The 16853-nt window shown below is 43.9% G+C and overlaps 1 protein-coding gene across 7 annotated transcripts in view; it reads left to right on the forward strand.

The window, feature by feature from the left end:
* Nucleotides 1-16853, forward strand: part of LOC139245559 (5'-3' DNA helicase ZGRF1-like) — a 153041-nt gene that overhangs the window by 121549 nt on the left and 14639 nt on the right. For 6 of the 7 annotated variants that reach the window (XM_070871194.1, XM_070871181.1, XM_070871196.1 and 3 more), the window contains 3 exons: nucleotides 1434-1568; nucleotides 3965-4229; nucleotides 7556-7713. In XM_070871194.1, the coding sequence (XP_070727295.1) occupies nucleotides 1434-1568; nucleotides 3965-4229; nucleotides 7556-7713 (558 nt within the window). Of the gene's footprint in view, nucleotides 1-1433; nucleotides 1569-3964; nucleotides 4230-7555; nucleotides 7714-16853 lie in introns of those variants that run through there. The other variant, XM_070871204.1, reaches the window with a different exon arrangement.

The raw sequence follows: 16853 nt of genomic DNA on the forward strand, positions 1-16853 counted from the left end.
GTGGAAGATGCCTGTGCGTGGATTTTTTTAACGTATGGTGGCACTAGCCACCACATGGGCTTGACAGAGCTAGGTCTTGGTTCAGTGGTAAGGATTAACCAAGACGACTGGAGACCAGCTCTGCTGCACGGACCTAGTGCATAAACACTGTACTACTGTACCTATATCTGGTAATGCAACTGGGCACAGATGCAAAATAGATCTCTTTCAAAATGAATCATAATGGTTGTGATATATTTGATATACTGAAATTAAAAATGCATCCATTATCATAAGAAAATAAGAAATAGGAGCAGGAGTAGTTCACCTGGCTCCTCGAGCCTGCTCCACTATTTAATAAGATCATGACTGATCTGATCATGGACTCAGCTCCACTTCCCCGCCCACCCCCCATAACCCTTTATTCCCTTATCACTCAAAAATGTGTCTATCTCTGCCTTAAATATATTCAATGACCCAGCCTCCACAGCCTGCTGGAGCAGAGAATTCCATAGATTTACAAGCCTCAGAGAATAAAATCCTCATCTCAGTTTTAAATGAGCATCCCTTTATTCTGAGACTATGTCCCCTAGTTTTAGTTTCCCCTATGAGTGGAAATATCCTCTGCATTCACCTTGCCGAGCCCCCTCATTTTCTTATATGTTTCGATAAGATCACCTCTCATTCTTCTGAATGCCAATGTGTATAGGCCCAACCTACTCAACCTATCTTCATAGGTCAACCCTCTCATCTCCGGAATTAACCTAGTGAACATTCTCTGAACAGCCTCCAATGCAAGTATATCCTTCCTTAAATATGTAGATCAAAACTATGCAGTACTCTGTCCTCATGTCTGTCACATCTATAGGGTATTTGAATGATAATACAAATTAATTAGGGGAAGCTGTGTGTCGGCATGACACTTTGAATTGTCCTGGGAGTGTTTGTGCCAATTTAAGACCATCATTGGTAATTAAATAAAGTATTTAAATTAATGTGTCTTTCCCCAATCAGTAAGCAGCACTGTGGGAATACCATACATATGTGCAAGAGTAACAAATTCTGATTCCGGCTACGTCATTGAGTTGCTGCTGAATGGAAAAGTGCTGCTTCCCCACACAGAGGTAGTGAAAATTGAATGTCAAGCCAGCTTGGACCACTCTCGTGCACCTCCTGTTTTTGAACAAAAAATTGCCGAGGATATTTGGCTTTAAGCTTACACTCAGTCCACCCGAGAGAACTTGATGTGAAAAATAAAACCAAAATTTTAAACAATTTTTCACACATTGTGGTGTTAATTATTGAAGATCAAAGTTTAAATAATAGGGGAGAAGTTTACCTTCCCTCTGATGTCTCAGCAGCTTGACACAAATACTGACAATTCTTAAGGAGTGTACAAAATATAAGTGTTGCATTATTTCATTATAATGCAATTTATGTTTTGATCTATCTAGCTGGAGACGGATGGCAGCTGCCATAATCTGGGGGAAGCAACATTCACTGTGAAACTTATCCAGTCCCTGATGGCAAGTGGAATTAAAGGGTCGATGATTGGGGTGATAACATTATACAAATCTCAGATGCACAAGGTGATTAAGATACTCTTATTCACATATAGTATTCTATTATAAATTGCTTTTTTCTATTTACATTTGTACTAGTGAATCTTCTGCGACTTTGCTCCTGGTAAATTAAGAGTAAATGGTATATCTTTTAGCTGTGATTTCTGTAACCGGAGGTAAATTCATAGTAAGATCTACATACATGAATGGCATAAGCATTAGAAATAAGATGTCAGAATGCAGTGGCAGTAGGGATCTACAATGTAGTGGGAATAACAGAACACGGCTAAATCCAAAAGATAAAATAAGTTGAACATTAATGTTGTTGGATAGTTTTGTTGGATTGGCCATGTTCCCAAGAAATATGAGGAAGACCCAATTACAGCTTTACCTGTAATAAGTAACGGATAAATCCAGACTCCTACATCACAAGGCAGGTTTAGTGTCAATAAGTTTGACTTCCAAAGTATTTGGAAGCATAAACCAGTTGTCTTCTGAAGGCACTTTTATATTGATAATGTGCTAGCGGCAGCTGACTCACAGTATTTTTGTCTCAAACAGCACACTATTGATATAATCAAGGCAAATTCCATGTCTCTAATAATATGGCAGGAAGGTGACACTCAAACATAAACCCAAGACCCATGGGCACTTTAGGATAGTGTATAATAGGTTTCCAAATCTCTTCATGTCCTCACCCTTCCCTATCTCTGTAATCTCCTCCAGCCCCACAACCGCACCCGCCACCCCCCCCCCCCCCGCCCCCCACCGAGATGTCCCTCAAAGGCAGTAGAAAACATACACATCCCTCCGATAAGGACCAGTGACAATTGTGAAAAAGAATCTGAGAGTGGTCCTTGTTAGATTAATTGACTGCATCAAGCTAAATTAAATAGGTTCTGACACCAGAGATAAATTAACTTGTTGGTTTATTAAATATCGACAAAGTACAAGAAAATGTATATGTCTATATACTCATAAGTATGTACCCATCAGGGAGTATGAACTATCCATCTTTACTGTAGCTTTCTATGCTAACAATCCCATGATAGTCTTTACCTATGCCAAACTGTTATATAGCGCATTTAATGTAGTGAAACGTCCCAAGGTGCTTCACAGGAGTATTATGAGATAAAAAAATTTGACACCAAGCCGCATAAGGAGAAATTAGGGAAGGTGACCAATAACTTGGTCAAAGAAGTAGGTTTTAAGGAGCATCTTGAAGGAGGAAAGAGAGGTAGAGGCGAAGAGCTTAGGGCCTAGGCAACAGAAAGCACTGCCATCAATGGTTGAGTGATTATAATCAGGGATGCTCAAGAGGGCAGAATTAGAGGAGCACAAACGTCTCAGTGGGTGGGGGGGCGGGGGGTTGTGGGGCTGGAGGAGATTACAGAGATGGGGAGATTTGGAAACCTATTATACACTATCCTACAGTGCCTATGGGTCTTGGCTTTATGTTCGAGTGTCACCTTCCTGCTATGCAAGGAACAATATAAAAGGAACAAGTGGCTGTCATGGAGCATTTTCCAATTGAAGGGCTTGGATAGATTTATAAACATGAGAACAGCACTTGGGCAAATTTATACATTGTTCTAGCTTTCAACTTATTCCTAACTTTTTTTCTCCATCTAGTTCTCTCTGCTCCATTTGAAAGCATGCTGAGCTTTTGGCTCCATGAACACAGGCTGTGCTGCCTGCTAGTACCTTGTCCAAGTAGCCATTCTTCATGTGAGGTTTGACAGGTTATTTAATTGTAGAGAGTAAAATACCCTAGCTCTATCCTTGCACCCCCTTCCCCTGCAACATTTGTGTTTGAACACTTTCTAGTAGAGGTCACTCAGGAGTGAGAACCCATATTTTCAAAGGTCTCCACCATTCCCTAGGTGAAATTAGCTAATAGGCTAAGGAAGAATTCTAGGATTTTCCTGAACTTGATGACTCGGCAGTACAGTTACCCACTGAGCTATCAAAAGGGCCTAGTTGTTTTACTTAAAGCAAAAATTCTGTTGTGTTTCTCAGGTTTGTTTCTGATGGCTACATAACAGGCATAACAATGAATGCTATTTTGCGTGAAAGAGGCGTGATAATTATTTTATGACAATTATAATTGTTTTGTGTTCCTTGCTGTGAATCCCCGATGGAATGAATATGCAACATTTGCACAGGTTCTTTGCCCTGAGATTTTGATTTTTAGGAAATAGATTTTAGCTATCGGCTTTAAAATTTAATGTTTTTGACATTGTAAATTGGGTTTTATCATTTCTCAGCATACTTTGTTTGCAGCAGTACATATGTTTCTATTGTTTTAAAGATTTGGTTTCATGCAAGCATGTATTCTTTGTAAGAATTCATTGACAATAATACCATTACCAATGAAAGAAGTGCCAATTTACAGTTGTTTTTCTCTTTTTGTGCACTCACAGTTATGTGGATTACTTAACTATACCGCACAATGTGACCTAGCTGAGATTAAAGCTGTTCAGGTTTCAACAGTGGATGCTTTCCAGGGAGCAGAAAAGGAGATTATTGTCTTGTCTTGTGTGAGGACTCGTCAGGTTGGGTTTATAGACTCTGAGAAGCGAATGAATGTTGCACTTACCAGAGGGAAAAGACACTTGCTGATAGTAGGCAGTCTGACCTGTCTTAGAAACAACAGACTGTGGGAAAGAGTTATTCATCACTGTGAAGGTAAGATGTTTCGGGAAAAAGTATATCAGATTAGGAAAAAAATCCTATACTCGGTACTGAAGTTTGACTTTATTTGCACTAATGTGCAGATAAGAACTTGTGTTCGATGCCTCAAAGCACAAAGTATGATAGAATAGTTTAGCTAAAAGTGAGTGTCGCATTAAACTGTATGTTCTAAGTTCTGGTACTTTGAAATAGCCCAATACCCTTCCTATAATGTTATTTTGCTGTTTTATCTTAATTCACCAAATGTTCTTTTCTTCTTTTGTGTAGTGCTTTACAGGTGTCTGGATTAAACTTCATCTACCACTGAATCTCCTGATACATATTTTATTTAATTAATTTTGTAGTTCCCAAGCTGTTTTCTGAAATTGAACTGTCTCTCCTCGTTTGGTTTTATCTGTGAATTTGACTAGTTTGCATTGAACTTCTTAGTCCAACTTGTTAATGCAAAACCCATCATCATAGGCTGTCCCTCGAAACGAGGATGACTTGCTTCCACGCCAAAAAAGAATGAGTTCACAGGTGTTTCAATGAAGGACCTAATATTCCAGGTACTGAACTACATCCTGAAGGGTGGAAGATGCCTGTGAATGGATTTTTTTAACGTGTGGTGACCGTTGCACACCAGCCACCACACGGGCTTGACAGAACTAGGTCTTGGTCCAATGGCAAGGGTTATCCAAGACGAGTGGAGACCTGCTCTGCTGCACAGACTTTGTGCGCACACATATCGCCCGTGCTGCTCCTGGCCCCGATCACATCCCTCCACAGTCTCTCGCTGTATCTGCCCACGCTCCAATCACCGACCTGGACCTTGATGATGTCACTCTTTGCTGCCGTCGCAGCTCGTGCTGCTCCCTGGAGTAGCATGCCTCCACGCTGCTCCCAGACGCCACACCTCTGCTCAGTGAAGATCTCAACCCCTACTGCCTTTCTGCAGTGCTTGTCAAAAGCTTTAATGAAAATCTAAGTACACCTTGTCATACAGCTTTCCGTAGTTTATTGAAGTTCATTAATGGTTGGCAAATCGTGGACAATGCATCCCTGATTTTCCGATAAACAATTGACTGCGTGCGAAGTCTCACCAGTGGCACAAGGTCTCTAAAAATGTCATCCTATTCGGTAACTTACTTCCTCAAAAAGAAGCCTCCAACCTTTCTCTCACAACTTTTTTTGCCCTATTGTATTTTATCAATGGTGTTATGGTCCATGGAGCTCTTTTCTGTTGGTTCTTAGCTTCAAATGTTCCATGCTGCACGGTACTTCTCTATGTCCCCACAGTGTTGAGATCTAGGGCTTGATTTTCGACTTTTAGGATTTCAGGGTGTTAATGATGGTGGGACGGTCCTGATACCAGCTGGAAAAAGTTTGTGCCTCAGTCAGCAAAGTTGGGCAACTGGGCCCTGAGTGTGGGGCGGAGCTGTAAGGGAGGCATTGCATACCTCTCTTGGGGCACTGGGCCAGTTGAGAATGTGAAAATCCCGAGCTAAAGAGCCGGCTTGAGCGCTGGGGAGAGATCTGGGGAGAAAAGAAAAAAACCCGGAAAAAAACACCAAAAACATTCCCAATACATAGCCCACGCCACATTAATCACAAACAAAAGAAAAAACAATCACACTTACCTGAGGTCGGCATTACTTACATTTTCACAGGCGTTCCTACCAGGGCGCACTACGCAGCACTATGGGTCGGGTGGGAGCCAAAAATCGAGCCACCATCGCAACCAGGGGCGTTGTACACAAGCTCGCCTCTTCCGGGCGGTAACACCGGCCCCTGAAAGCTCCGGCGGGGCGCTGGAAGCTGTCCGCCCGCCCAGAAGAGCTCACCGCTGCCATTGCTGCCTCTCCGGGGCAAACACAGAGACGGACAGCAGCAGAAAATCCAGCCTCTAGACTTCACACAGTCTCCTTCATAAGCTCATTCTTTCCCAGAGCTCAAAACGTGCAACTATTTACCTCTCTCAGTCTTTTCTTCTTTCTAAGGACTTAGGACTATTAAAATCCAATTTCAGCAACATCTATCCTCCCTGAGATGCCCTGAAATTCTGCATGGATTCTTTAGGCCTCCTGCTGTAACTTCGGTGGGAGGCTGTCAGACTCCCCGGAGAAACAGCGTAAACGGCCATTTTCAGCTGTTCGTATGTTTCACTGAGGGTTCAGCCCTTCACTACCAATGTTATAGCTGGGGGCCACCAGAACCTTCAAGGAATTTCAGGATCACCTTGTCTATTTTCTTTACTGTTTTTGACCATGTTGGTGTCAGGATATATAGGTAATGACCCTTCACTTTGGGCAGTCAGTTTAAAGAAGGATAGATAGCAGAAAAGTGGCTAACTCCCCATATTATTGGGTGCAGAGGCCTGTCCCTGAAGAGCATACCTACCCATATTGCAGTAGGAATGCATATTTGCACACTTCGAGCATGTTCACTGTGTTCAAGGCCATTGATGGCCTGAAGTTTTACTTAAATGAGAAGTCCTTCCCATAATGCAACTGAAGCACCTGAGCAGCGTTCTAGTCACTGAGCCACATTAACAGCACGAGCTGAAGGTAAGGCCTGTTGCAGTGGAAGACATACTTGCTTGTTATTAACTCTTTTAGGCTCATCCTTTTTTGCTGCCTCAGTTTTATTTTTTGAAGACTCCAATGGCCAGATACTGCAAAGGAACTTAAATCTCACTGACTTTTCTTGCCCTCCAAATTTGCAGTAATCGATCAAAGAACAGTGACTGGCCATCATAATCAAAGGACAATCACTGGGCTTTGGCTGCTGGTGCCCAACATTCTGACCCTATGACACTCCCAGTGAGTCATGAGCTATGTGGCATGACTGCTACTAAAATATTTAGATTAACTGATGTCACATTATGGAGTAGCCATGGTCCCAATTCAGCACCACCAGGATTACTTTACCATTATAACATAATTAAGTCCAAGTTCATTAGTATAAGTATTGTATTGCAATTATTTTTGTTTTGCTTTTATGTACATATACCATAAGATTTATTTGTGAGATGTACTGCTTCTTATGTTCATCAGTGAAATCTTGTTGCACCCGTCGCCTCCCCCCACCCTCCTGTAGCTTAGGATGTACAAAATACTTGTTTTAGCCAGGGTTATACATAAAACTATAAAAGTACAAATACATCTGTGCAAATGGTGTGATATTTCTTCTAAGAAAATATGTATAATCGTATCATGCAATTAAATAAAATGAGGTAATTTTACATATTCTTGAATCAAAACAGTGTTTTCAAAGAAGGAAATGTGTCTGGTCTGTGCAGGGAGGTAACTGACATTAGTAAAACATGTATTTGTTCCCAGCGAGAGAAAATGGTTTGAAGCATGCATACCAGTGTGAACCAGAACTGGAAAAGATCCTGAAATGTTATAGTGACCAGAAGTTGGCAGAAAAGGCCCAAAAAGGACAAAAGAAACTGAAGTCTGGAAGCAAGTCTATTATACCTGAAGAGGACAACAAAGTAAGAATTTCAATATTCTGTCATTGAATTTTTCTGATGAATTGATCAGTGACTGAACTCATTCACAGAGCCCCTTGTTGTTATTCTGTCACACCTGGTGTTGCTCAGAGAAGATTAGTGTTTTGCACAACTCTGTATTAGACCTGCAGTCTGGTCACTACAGCGAGGTCTGAGATACCATCAAGAAAAAGTGTCTGTAGGAAAATGCAGTGTCGGCATTGTAATAAGCCAGTTATGTCTTGAATCAACAACAATTTATATTTATATAGCGCTTTTAACATAGTGAAACATCCCACGTAAGGAGAGATTAGGGCAGGTGACCAAAAGCTTGGTCAAGAAGCTAGGTTTTAAGGAGCATCGTGAAGGAGGAAAGTGAGGTGGGGAGGTTTAGGCAGCGAATTCCAGAGCTTGGGACTGAGGCAACAGAAGGCACGGCCACCAATGGTTGAGCGATTATAAACAGGGATGCTCAAGAGGACAGAATTAGAGAAGCGCAGACATCTCTGGGTGGGTTGTGGGGCTGATGAAGGTTACAGGGATAGGGAAGGTGAGGCCATGGAGGGATTTGAAATCAAGGCGTTGCCGGGAGCCAATGTAAACATAGAAACATAGAAAATAGGTGCAGGAGTAGGCCATTCGGCCCTTCGGCCCTTCGAGCCTGCACCACCATTCAATATGATCATGGCTGATCATGCAACTTTAGTACCCCTTGATCCCTTTAGCCATAAGAGCCACATTTAACTCCCTTTTGAATATATCTAACGCACTGGCCTCAACAACTTTCTGTGGTAGAGAATTCCATAGGTTCACAATTCGCTGCGTGAAGAAGTTTCTCCTCATCTCGGTCCTAAAAGGCTTACCCCTTATCCTTAGACTGTGACCCCTGGTTCTGGACTTCCCCAACATCGGGAACATTCTTCCTGCATCTAACCTGTCCAGTCGCGTCAGAATTTTATATGTTTCTATGAGATCCCCTCTCAATGTAAGTCAGCGAGCACAGGGGTGATGGGTGAGTGGGACTTTGTGCGAGTGAGGACACGGGCAGCCGAGGTTTGGATCACCTCTAGTTTATGTAGGGTAGCATGTGGGAGGCCAGCGAGGAGTGCATTGTAATACTCGAGTCTAGAGGTAACAAAGGCATGGATGAGGGCATCAGCAGCGGATGAGCTGAGGCAAGGATGGAGACGGGCGATGTTATGGAGGTGGAAATAGGCAGTCTTAGTTATGCTGTGTGTATGTGGTCAAAAGCTCATTTCAGGGTCAAGTATGAGACCAAGGTTGCAAACAGTCTGGTTCAGCTTCAGACAGAATTTGGGGAGAAGGATGGAGTCAATGGCTAGGGAACGGAGTTTGTGGCGGGGACTGAAAACAATGGCTTTGGTCGTCCCAATATTGAATTGGTGAAAATTTCTGCTCATCCAGGACTGGATGTCGGACAAGCAGTCTGACAATTTGGAGACCGTGGAGGGGTCGAGAGAAGTGGTAGTGAGGTAGAGCTGGTGTACATGTGGAAACTGATGCTGTGTTTTCGGATGATGTTACCAAGGGGCAACATGTAGATGAAAATAGGAGGGGGCCAAGGATAGATCCTTGGGGGACACCAGAGGTACTGATGTGGGGGCGGGAAGAGAAGCCGTTGTAGGTGATTTTCTGGCTACAATTAGGTAGATAAGAATAGAACCAGGCGAGTGCAGTCTCACCCAGCTAGACGATGGTGAAGAGACGTTGGAGAAGGATAGAGTGGTCAACCATGTCAAAGGCTACGGACAAGTCAAGAAGGATGATGCCTTTGTTACAGACACAAAGGATGTCATTTATGACTTTGAGAGTTATTATAGTACTGTGGCTGGTGCAGAAACTGGATTGGAGGGATTCAAACACAGAATTGAGGGAAAGACGGGCATGGATTTGGGAGGCTGGAGAGGAAAGGGAGGCTGGAGATGGGGGCGGTAATTTGCCAGCACGAAGGGGTCGAGGGTTGTGTTTTTTTGGGGGGGGGGTGTGGTGATGACAGCAGATTGGAGGGAGTGGGGGACAGTATCTGACGAGAGAGAACCGTTAACAATGTCAGTTAACTTGTGAGCCAGAAAAGGAAGTTGGGTGGTCAGCATTTGGTGGGAATAGGGTCAAGGCAGCAGGAAGTGGGTCTCATGGACAGGATAAGCTCGGAGAGGTCATGAGAGGAAATCAAAGAGAAACTGGAGAAAGATATGAGAACAAGACTAGGGCAATTTAAAATCTATACTAAAACTTGCATGTGAAGTGGGTGGTTGCATAATCATGTACATATAAAGTTGCGATCATTTCTTGCTTGCTGGATTTCAAAATGTGCTATTGTAACACCACAGACATTTAACTAATCGCAAATGACAATATTTATGTTTTTTGTGCAAGTGTTTAAACAGAAAAATAAGTGAGAAATTATTTCATTCATGAATCGTGAAGGTGGCTTCAAGAGGGAGATGGGAAAAGTGAGCTTGTAAAAAATATATCTTAAGATTGAAGGTTTTATGCTGAAGTCACATGTCAGGCCCTGATTCTATATTACACCATGAAAATAGGTTACTCAATTGCTGTTTTTATCATCAACTTCTCTGGTCTCCCTTTCAGACTTAGTTCTGTGGTATGGAATATTTGGTATCCTATGCAACTCTGAGCTGAGCTTCCTTCTTCATGTTCAGTCAGTAACAAAGACCACTTTCTTCCACTTCTGAAACAGTGTCCACCTCCATCTCTACCCTCCCACTGCTAAAACCCTAATCCATACCTTTCATCACCGCAAAGCTTGCCAGTCTCACTCCAACTGATTCACAACACAATGTCCTCCACTTCTATGACCATTGTCTCAATAAGTTCCTCTGACTTCCTGTACTCCGGCAAATTGACTTTAGAATCCTTATCCTAGGCTTCAAATCCCTCCATGTCCTCATTCCATCCTGTCTCAATGATCTACTCCAGGCATGCATCCCCAGATGGACCCTCCACTCCTTGCTTCTCATAACTGTTCTTTCAATGCACCCCTGCCCTCTGAAACTCTCCCTAAATTTCTTGCTTACCACCTCCCTCCCTGTTTTCAAAAGCTTCTTAAAAAATCTACCTCATCCACCATACTTTTGGCTCTAACCCTAATCTTTTGTTTCCTTTTCTCTCCTGCTCTGTATCCACCATTCTTCCACTTTGTAAATTACAGCGAGTTGATTTTTCTTACGTGAGGAATGCTGTAGAAATGTAAGTTGTTTATTTTTTTGGTAATGAGATAATGTTAAAGATTTTTCATATATTTCCTGACTCAGTATGTCATTGACTGCTGTTTAAAATTACACAATGGAATTCATTACGTATCCTGTTACATTGATTGAAAAAGGCTATGTGGCAGTAATGCAATATTAAGTGCAGGGATTTGGTTTACATAAACAGCTGCAGTATCCCTACATTCCTGGCAGTGGCACTGCAAGCTGTCAGAAGTCAGTAGTTCCTATCCAGTTTCGCAATATAAAAAACAAACTGATGGAATAGGACATTTTACTTCTGTCCTCTTTTGAAATGCTCCGAGGGCAAAAAAGGAAACAATTAGACTATTTTACGATATATTTCTTTGACTTATTTTCTTCCTGTGCAATATTTGAAGTGGCACTGAGGATTTTGCATTCAGAACAAGAATATCAGAAGTTGTTTGGAGTGGTGCCTTTAGAGAAACAAAAAGGGAGAATTTTTGACTACTCTGCAAAAAGTGGCAAATTTTTCAAAAACTAAGATGCTCTGTGAAAATGTAATGATGATTATCCAGTGCACTCCCTTTGTTGGCAGCGAAATCTCCAAAAATTTACCTTAAGAACAGCCAACTATAGCTCAAAAGAAATTGCGATTCTAACAATTCCACACTTGATTTCTAGACAAATTGGCCTTTTTTGCACCAGATGATTTTAAAACTGAACTAGAATAAAAGTCCTACTCCTGCATTTAAATCCACTATACTGCTGTGCTGACTATATTTTAGTTGGAGCTTCAGTGCAGAAAAGTGGCAGAACTCCAGGGAAATATTTCATAGGTATACATCTGGCATTTTATTTAATTTAGTACAGTGCTGGATTGTGGAAGTGCCATCTTTAAGATGAGGGGCCAGATTTTCGGCTTTCGAGTTTTTTCAGTGAAAACGGTAGCGATATATGAAACTTACCGTTTTCGCTGCGCTATCATTTTTAGGCTGAACTTTTGGGTTTTATGATTGTGCCAAATTTGTAAGGGAGGTATTGCACGAGGATTGGCGGCGCAGAAACGCGAGTTTCGCCAAATTTAGTCTGGGGCCGGGAGCGCTGCGAGTGAGGCCTTGGGAGAGGGCGGAAAAAATTCCAAAAAACATTCCAAAAACATTTACAAGACACTTATCTAGTGAATCGCTGAAAAAAAATAAAAAATAAAAAATTTTAACTTACTTTTTTTGTAGCTTTTCATACTTACCGCTGCTGCACCGATAGGTTGGACCTGTCGGTATTCTGGGCACGGCGTACGGGTCGGGAGAGAGCCGAGAGTCCGGCGTTAAAGCAATCTGTGGCGTTGCACCTCTCCCCGGCGGTACTTCCCATCGCTGCCGTAAACAACGAGCCAAGGAACCCATCCGTACTTTGCGACCAGGTTTTCGCTGCGGAGGGTCAAATCGCGAAATTTTCTCAAAAATCCAGCCCAAGGTGTTATCTTCCTTCTCAGGAGAACAAAACAATTGAATGACACAATTTGAAGCAGAGCAGGGGAGTTCTCCCAGTGTCCTGGCCAACATTTGTCCCTCAATCACCACCATCAAAATAGATTATCTGGACATGCATCTCATTGCTGTTTGTGGTACCATACTGTACGCATTACATTATAACAGTGACTACATTTCAGAAATAATCCATTGGCTGTGAAGCACTTTGGGACATCCTGAGGACATGAAAGACACTATATAAATGCAAATTACTTCTTTTAAATAGCTAATATATCTGTGCTTTTCTTTAAATTTTTCATTACATTGACAGTTGAGATTGGAAACATCTCACTGAAGTATGCTTCAATTGAAGGACCCTCTCTTGTGCACCTCGCGCAAATATATCTGCATGACACATACTTGCAGCGTTGTCTCCCTCCAATTGGAAAAAATCCACCATTTTGCAGAACCTAAATGGAGAACTGCTGCTGGGAGTTGGAGGTGCAGGTCACAACACTCTACTCCTGCTGTGAGACCCAGCAGTGCTGTCTGGCTGATTTGTTACTTTTATTCCCCATCGGCAGACAAAAGCCTAGAAATTAAATAAGGCCTAAATCGTGATGCATGAACTTTGTGCTGCGTGCTAATTTAAATGACAGCAGCGTGCAGCCCAGTGTTAAACGCTGTAGAGTGGCTGCACGCCCAAGCAGGGGGCCCAAGTTTTTGCGAGACGAGCATCAATTAAAGCTAGCCTTCACTTCTTAAAGCCAGACTGCACCTTTTAAAGGGGAGGTGCATTCTGGCTGCAGCGGGTACTGGAAGTTGTTGTAAAGAAGTGTGTGATCTACAGGAAGAGTGAAGCTGACAAAATATGGCAGAGAGTGAGCTCCCAGATTTCCTGGTGCAGGAGATGGACAGGAGGAGAGGTGTCCTGCATCCACAGGGGCAGAAGGCCCTCCAGACAACTGTTGAGAAGGGAATGCGAGAGAATGCTGTCTCTGTCGATGCCAGCAGTGTAACCCCAAGGATCCGATTGAAGTGCTGGAAGAAGTTTAATGACCTCACACGAGTGGTCAGGGTCAGTAAATTCATCTTCAAATGCCATATCTCACCATCTACATCACTAGCCTCAGCAACTGCTGAATGCAATGTACCCTCATCACTCACCTACCAACAATCTCAATCAAACACAATTCATACCTCACATTCGTAGCTTCAGCTTGCCCTCACACACTTACCACTGCTGCAAGTCTCACACCTATATCTCACAGCTTGCACACATTGCCATCTATTTAACAGTGACGAGCGCATCACCCAAACACATTGCACCACACTCACTGACATACTTCCCTTTCTCTTGCAGGACAATGTGGCTCATAACCGGAGGCAGCACGGACTACCCAAAGGAAGATGTGCATGACCTAACCCCCCTGGAGTAGACGGTGCTGGAGATAATTGGAGCGGCACCGCTGAGCCCGTGGCCAGCGGTGGGGCTGAAACAATTGAAGGTGATGATATCCTCATGCCTAATTCTTTTCGCATCCCATTTCCCCCTCATACCATAATCTCTTCTGATTTACAAGCTGTAGGTGGTGTAAGCATGCACCTCTTACTTTCCACCCCTCCCACCCTCCTCAACGCAACCCTACCCTTGTGCTTTTTTCCTTTCAGATAAAGAAGAGCTGTAACCTGGCCAGACAGTGGTAGAGGAGTAGGAAGTACAAGAGGAGGAACGGCCTGATGCAGAAAACGTACCGTCACTCGATTTCACACTCACAGCCACCAGCTCAGATACTGACACTCCGTGTACTTTAGGGGATACGTTAGGCATGGGATCTGCATGTGGTGAGACACTGGGCACCATTGGTTAACAGCCAGGGCAGAGAGAACGGGTAGCACAAGTACCAGCTCCTCAGAGGGCGAGGTCGCACAGGACTCATGAGGACTTTGATGGGGCAACCTAATGAAGAATGAGTATGAACAATGAAATGCTTGGTGCAATGGTAGGCTTGCCAGGAAGCCTGAGTGCAATGTCAAGGAGCATGGAGGAGTCCAGCACCAACCTTGCAGAAGGCTTTGTACAGAGCTTGAAGCCCATCCTTTATAGCATGGAAGTGATGGTCAACTCCATTAGTATACTTGTGGACCCAACCATGATGCAGCATCTGATGGCCGATGTCTCAGCTTGCATTGCAACGCAAGCAGAAACCATCCAACGTCTGAGGGCTGTAGTGGAAGCTCAGATTAAAGTTATGCAAGCTCAACTTGTTACCATGCAAGCACAGCTCACTACCACGCAAGCACAGACCGCTGCCATCATGGCTGCGGTTATCAGTATTGAAAGGGGCTTGCAGGGTGTCACAGCAGTCCAACAATCTGTCCTCCATCAGATTACTAGAATTGCTATGGCGATGTTCTCGGGGGAACTTGCAGTGGCTCCATGAAGCACAAACATGCTGTCCCCTCAGGCTGACAGTTTTCATCCTCCCACCACTGCCACTCCACTAGTGCCCTTGCTGTTGCCTGTCAGCCATTCAGCCCAGACTGCTGTCGCCCATGCTATGGTAGTGCAGTCTAAAGCCAGGCCTTCTAGGCCCAGGGCTGCTTGAGGTCACGCTGCAACCCTATCTGCAGTCTCTCCCTGTAAAGGTCAGCAGCCTTTCACCAGCCATGCTGCATCCACTAGGGTAGCACTGCGTAGGAGCTCTAGGACAGGCAAAGGCACACACAAGACAGGCACTAAGGGAATGACAAGGGTGATTAGTTTACTTTGTTATGTAATATTTCATGGATTGATGTATAAAATTGGTTTGGAATGTTTGTTTTGTGGTGGCTTTTATTGTAGCATTGTGACCAAGAGGAGGCTGTGACGCTCTGAATCAAGATAAGGTGTGGGACTGTGGGCGAATGGGAAATTGGGGTTGCGTTCACTGGTACCACAATCGGATCAGTTGATCACGGGCAGCCTGGACAGAAAGGGGCTGAATGGGTTGCTTCTTCTTCATCCTCATCCTCATCCTCATCCTCCTCATCGCAAAAGCTGTGCCCTCAGGATGGCGAGGTTGTGCAGCATGCAGCAGACCACGACAAATCTTGAGATGCGCTCTGGTGAGTACTGCAGGGCTCCTCCAGAGTGGTCCAGGCAGCGGAAGCATTGTTTAAGGACCCTAATGGTCTGCTCGATCAAATTCCATGTGGCACCATGGCTTTGTTTATATGCATGCTGCACACATGTGTGGTTGGGTTGCGCAACGGAGTCATGAGCCAGGTGGTCAGCGGATAGCCCTTGCTGCCTAGTAGCCACCCTCTGATTTATCATGATGGCTAAAAAGTAAATGGTACAGCGGACTGCCACAGAATGAAGGGATCATGACTACTGCCAGGATACTAGGCATGATTTGCTGAGTATGGTCACATACCAGCCGGACATTGAGGACGTGGAATCCCTTCCAGTTGCGGTACGTCTCTGAGTTCAAATGCGGCGCCTGCAAAGCAACGTGTGTGCAGTCAATGGCACCTTGCACCATGAGAAGCCTGTTATCCTGGCCAAGCTGCATGCTCACTCTGCTTGCTTCTCTTTGGCAAGAGAGAATGAAATGTATTCACCTCTCTGCCTACAGAGCCTCAGCGTGATTTGCAACGTTGAGCAACAAACTGTCACAAATGTCACCTGCTCCAGCCTGGAAGGAGCCCGAAGTATAAAAATTCATGGCCACGCTCACCTTCACAGCCACTGCCAATGTCGTCCTTGTCCTGCTCTGAGACTGCAGGTCTGCCTGCAACAGGTATCAGATTTCAGTGAGCACCTCCTAAGTGAAGCAGAGACATTGCATGTACTGTTCTCGCTAAGGTTGAGGTAGGAGAATTGCTCCTTGAAGACTTTGGTGGATATGGCCTCCTGCTGAGAGCCCTTTCCTCCCCTCCTCTTCCCTCTTCTAGCAGCTTGTGTTGCCTCTGCTCATTCTCCCTATCTCACATTCTCACATACACTTCTGATGCGGGCCGCGCCAGACGTCATTTTGATGAGGTCACTAGCGTGGGCACTGGAAGTGTGGGTTGGAACTATGCAGAGTACACAGATCCCCGTGACCTCAGTCGGGGCGTAATGCTGATTTGACACCAGCGCTGCCATTTTCAACCTCAATGTTGCAGCCTCTTAATCACACAGAGCTGAACATGCGTTCAGCAGCAGGAAGGATCCCTTATCAGTGCTATTTAGAAGGATCATCATCTGCTTTCGGGTTAGTTGCTGATTGATTTCTACTGGCTCCTGGTGGGTTCTTGGTTTGGACCCATCCATCCTTCCATCGTGAAAGTTTCTAATGTCAAACTGCATAGCATCTTCTTCCCAAACCTAATTGTATGACAGGGTTTGTGGAATTGAAACTTGTCAAAAATATTGTCCATTTCCCTCCTTTTTAATAAATCACCTCTGTTTTGTGAACCAAGGATTTCAATG

The sequence above is a fragment of the Pristiophorus japonicus genome, chromosome 2 (assembly GCF_044704955.1).
Source record: "Pristiophorus japonicus isolate sPriJap1 chromosome 2, sPriJap1.hap1, whole genome shotgun sequence".
NCBI lineage: Eukaryota > Metazoa > Chordata > Chondrichthyes > Pristiophoridae > Pristiophorus > Pristiophorus japonicus.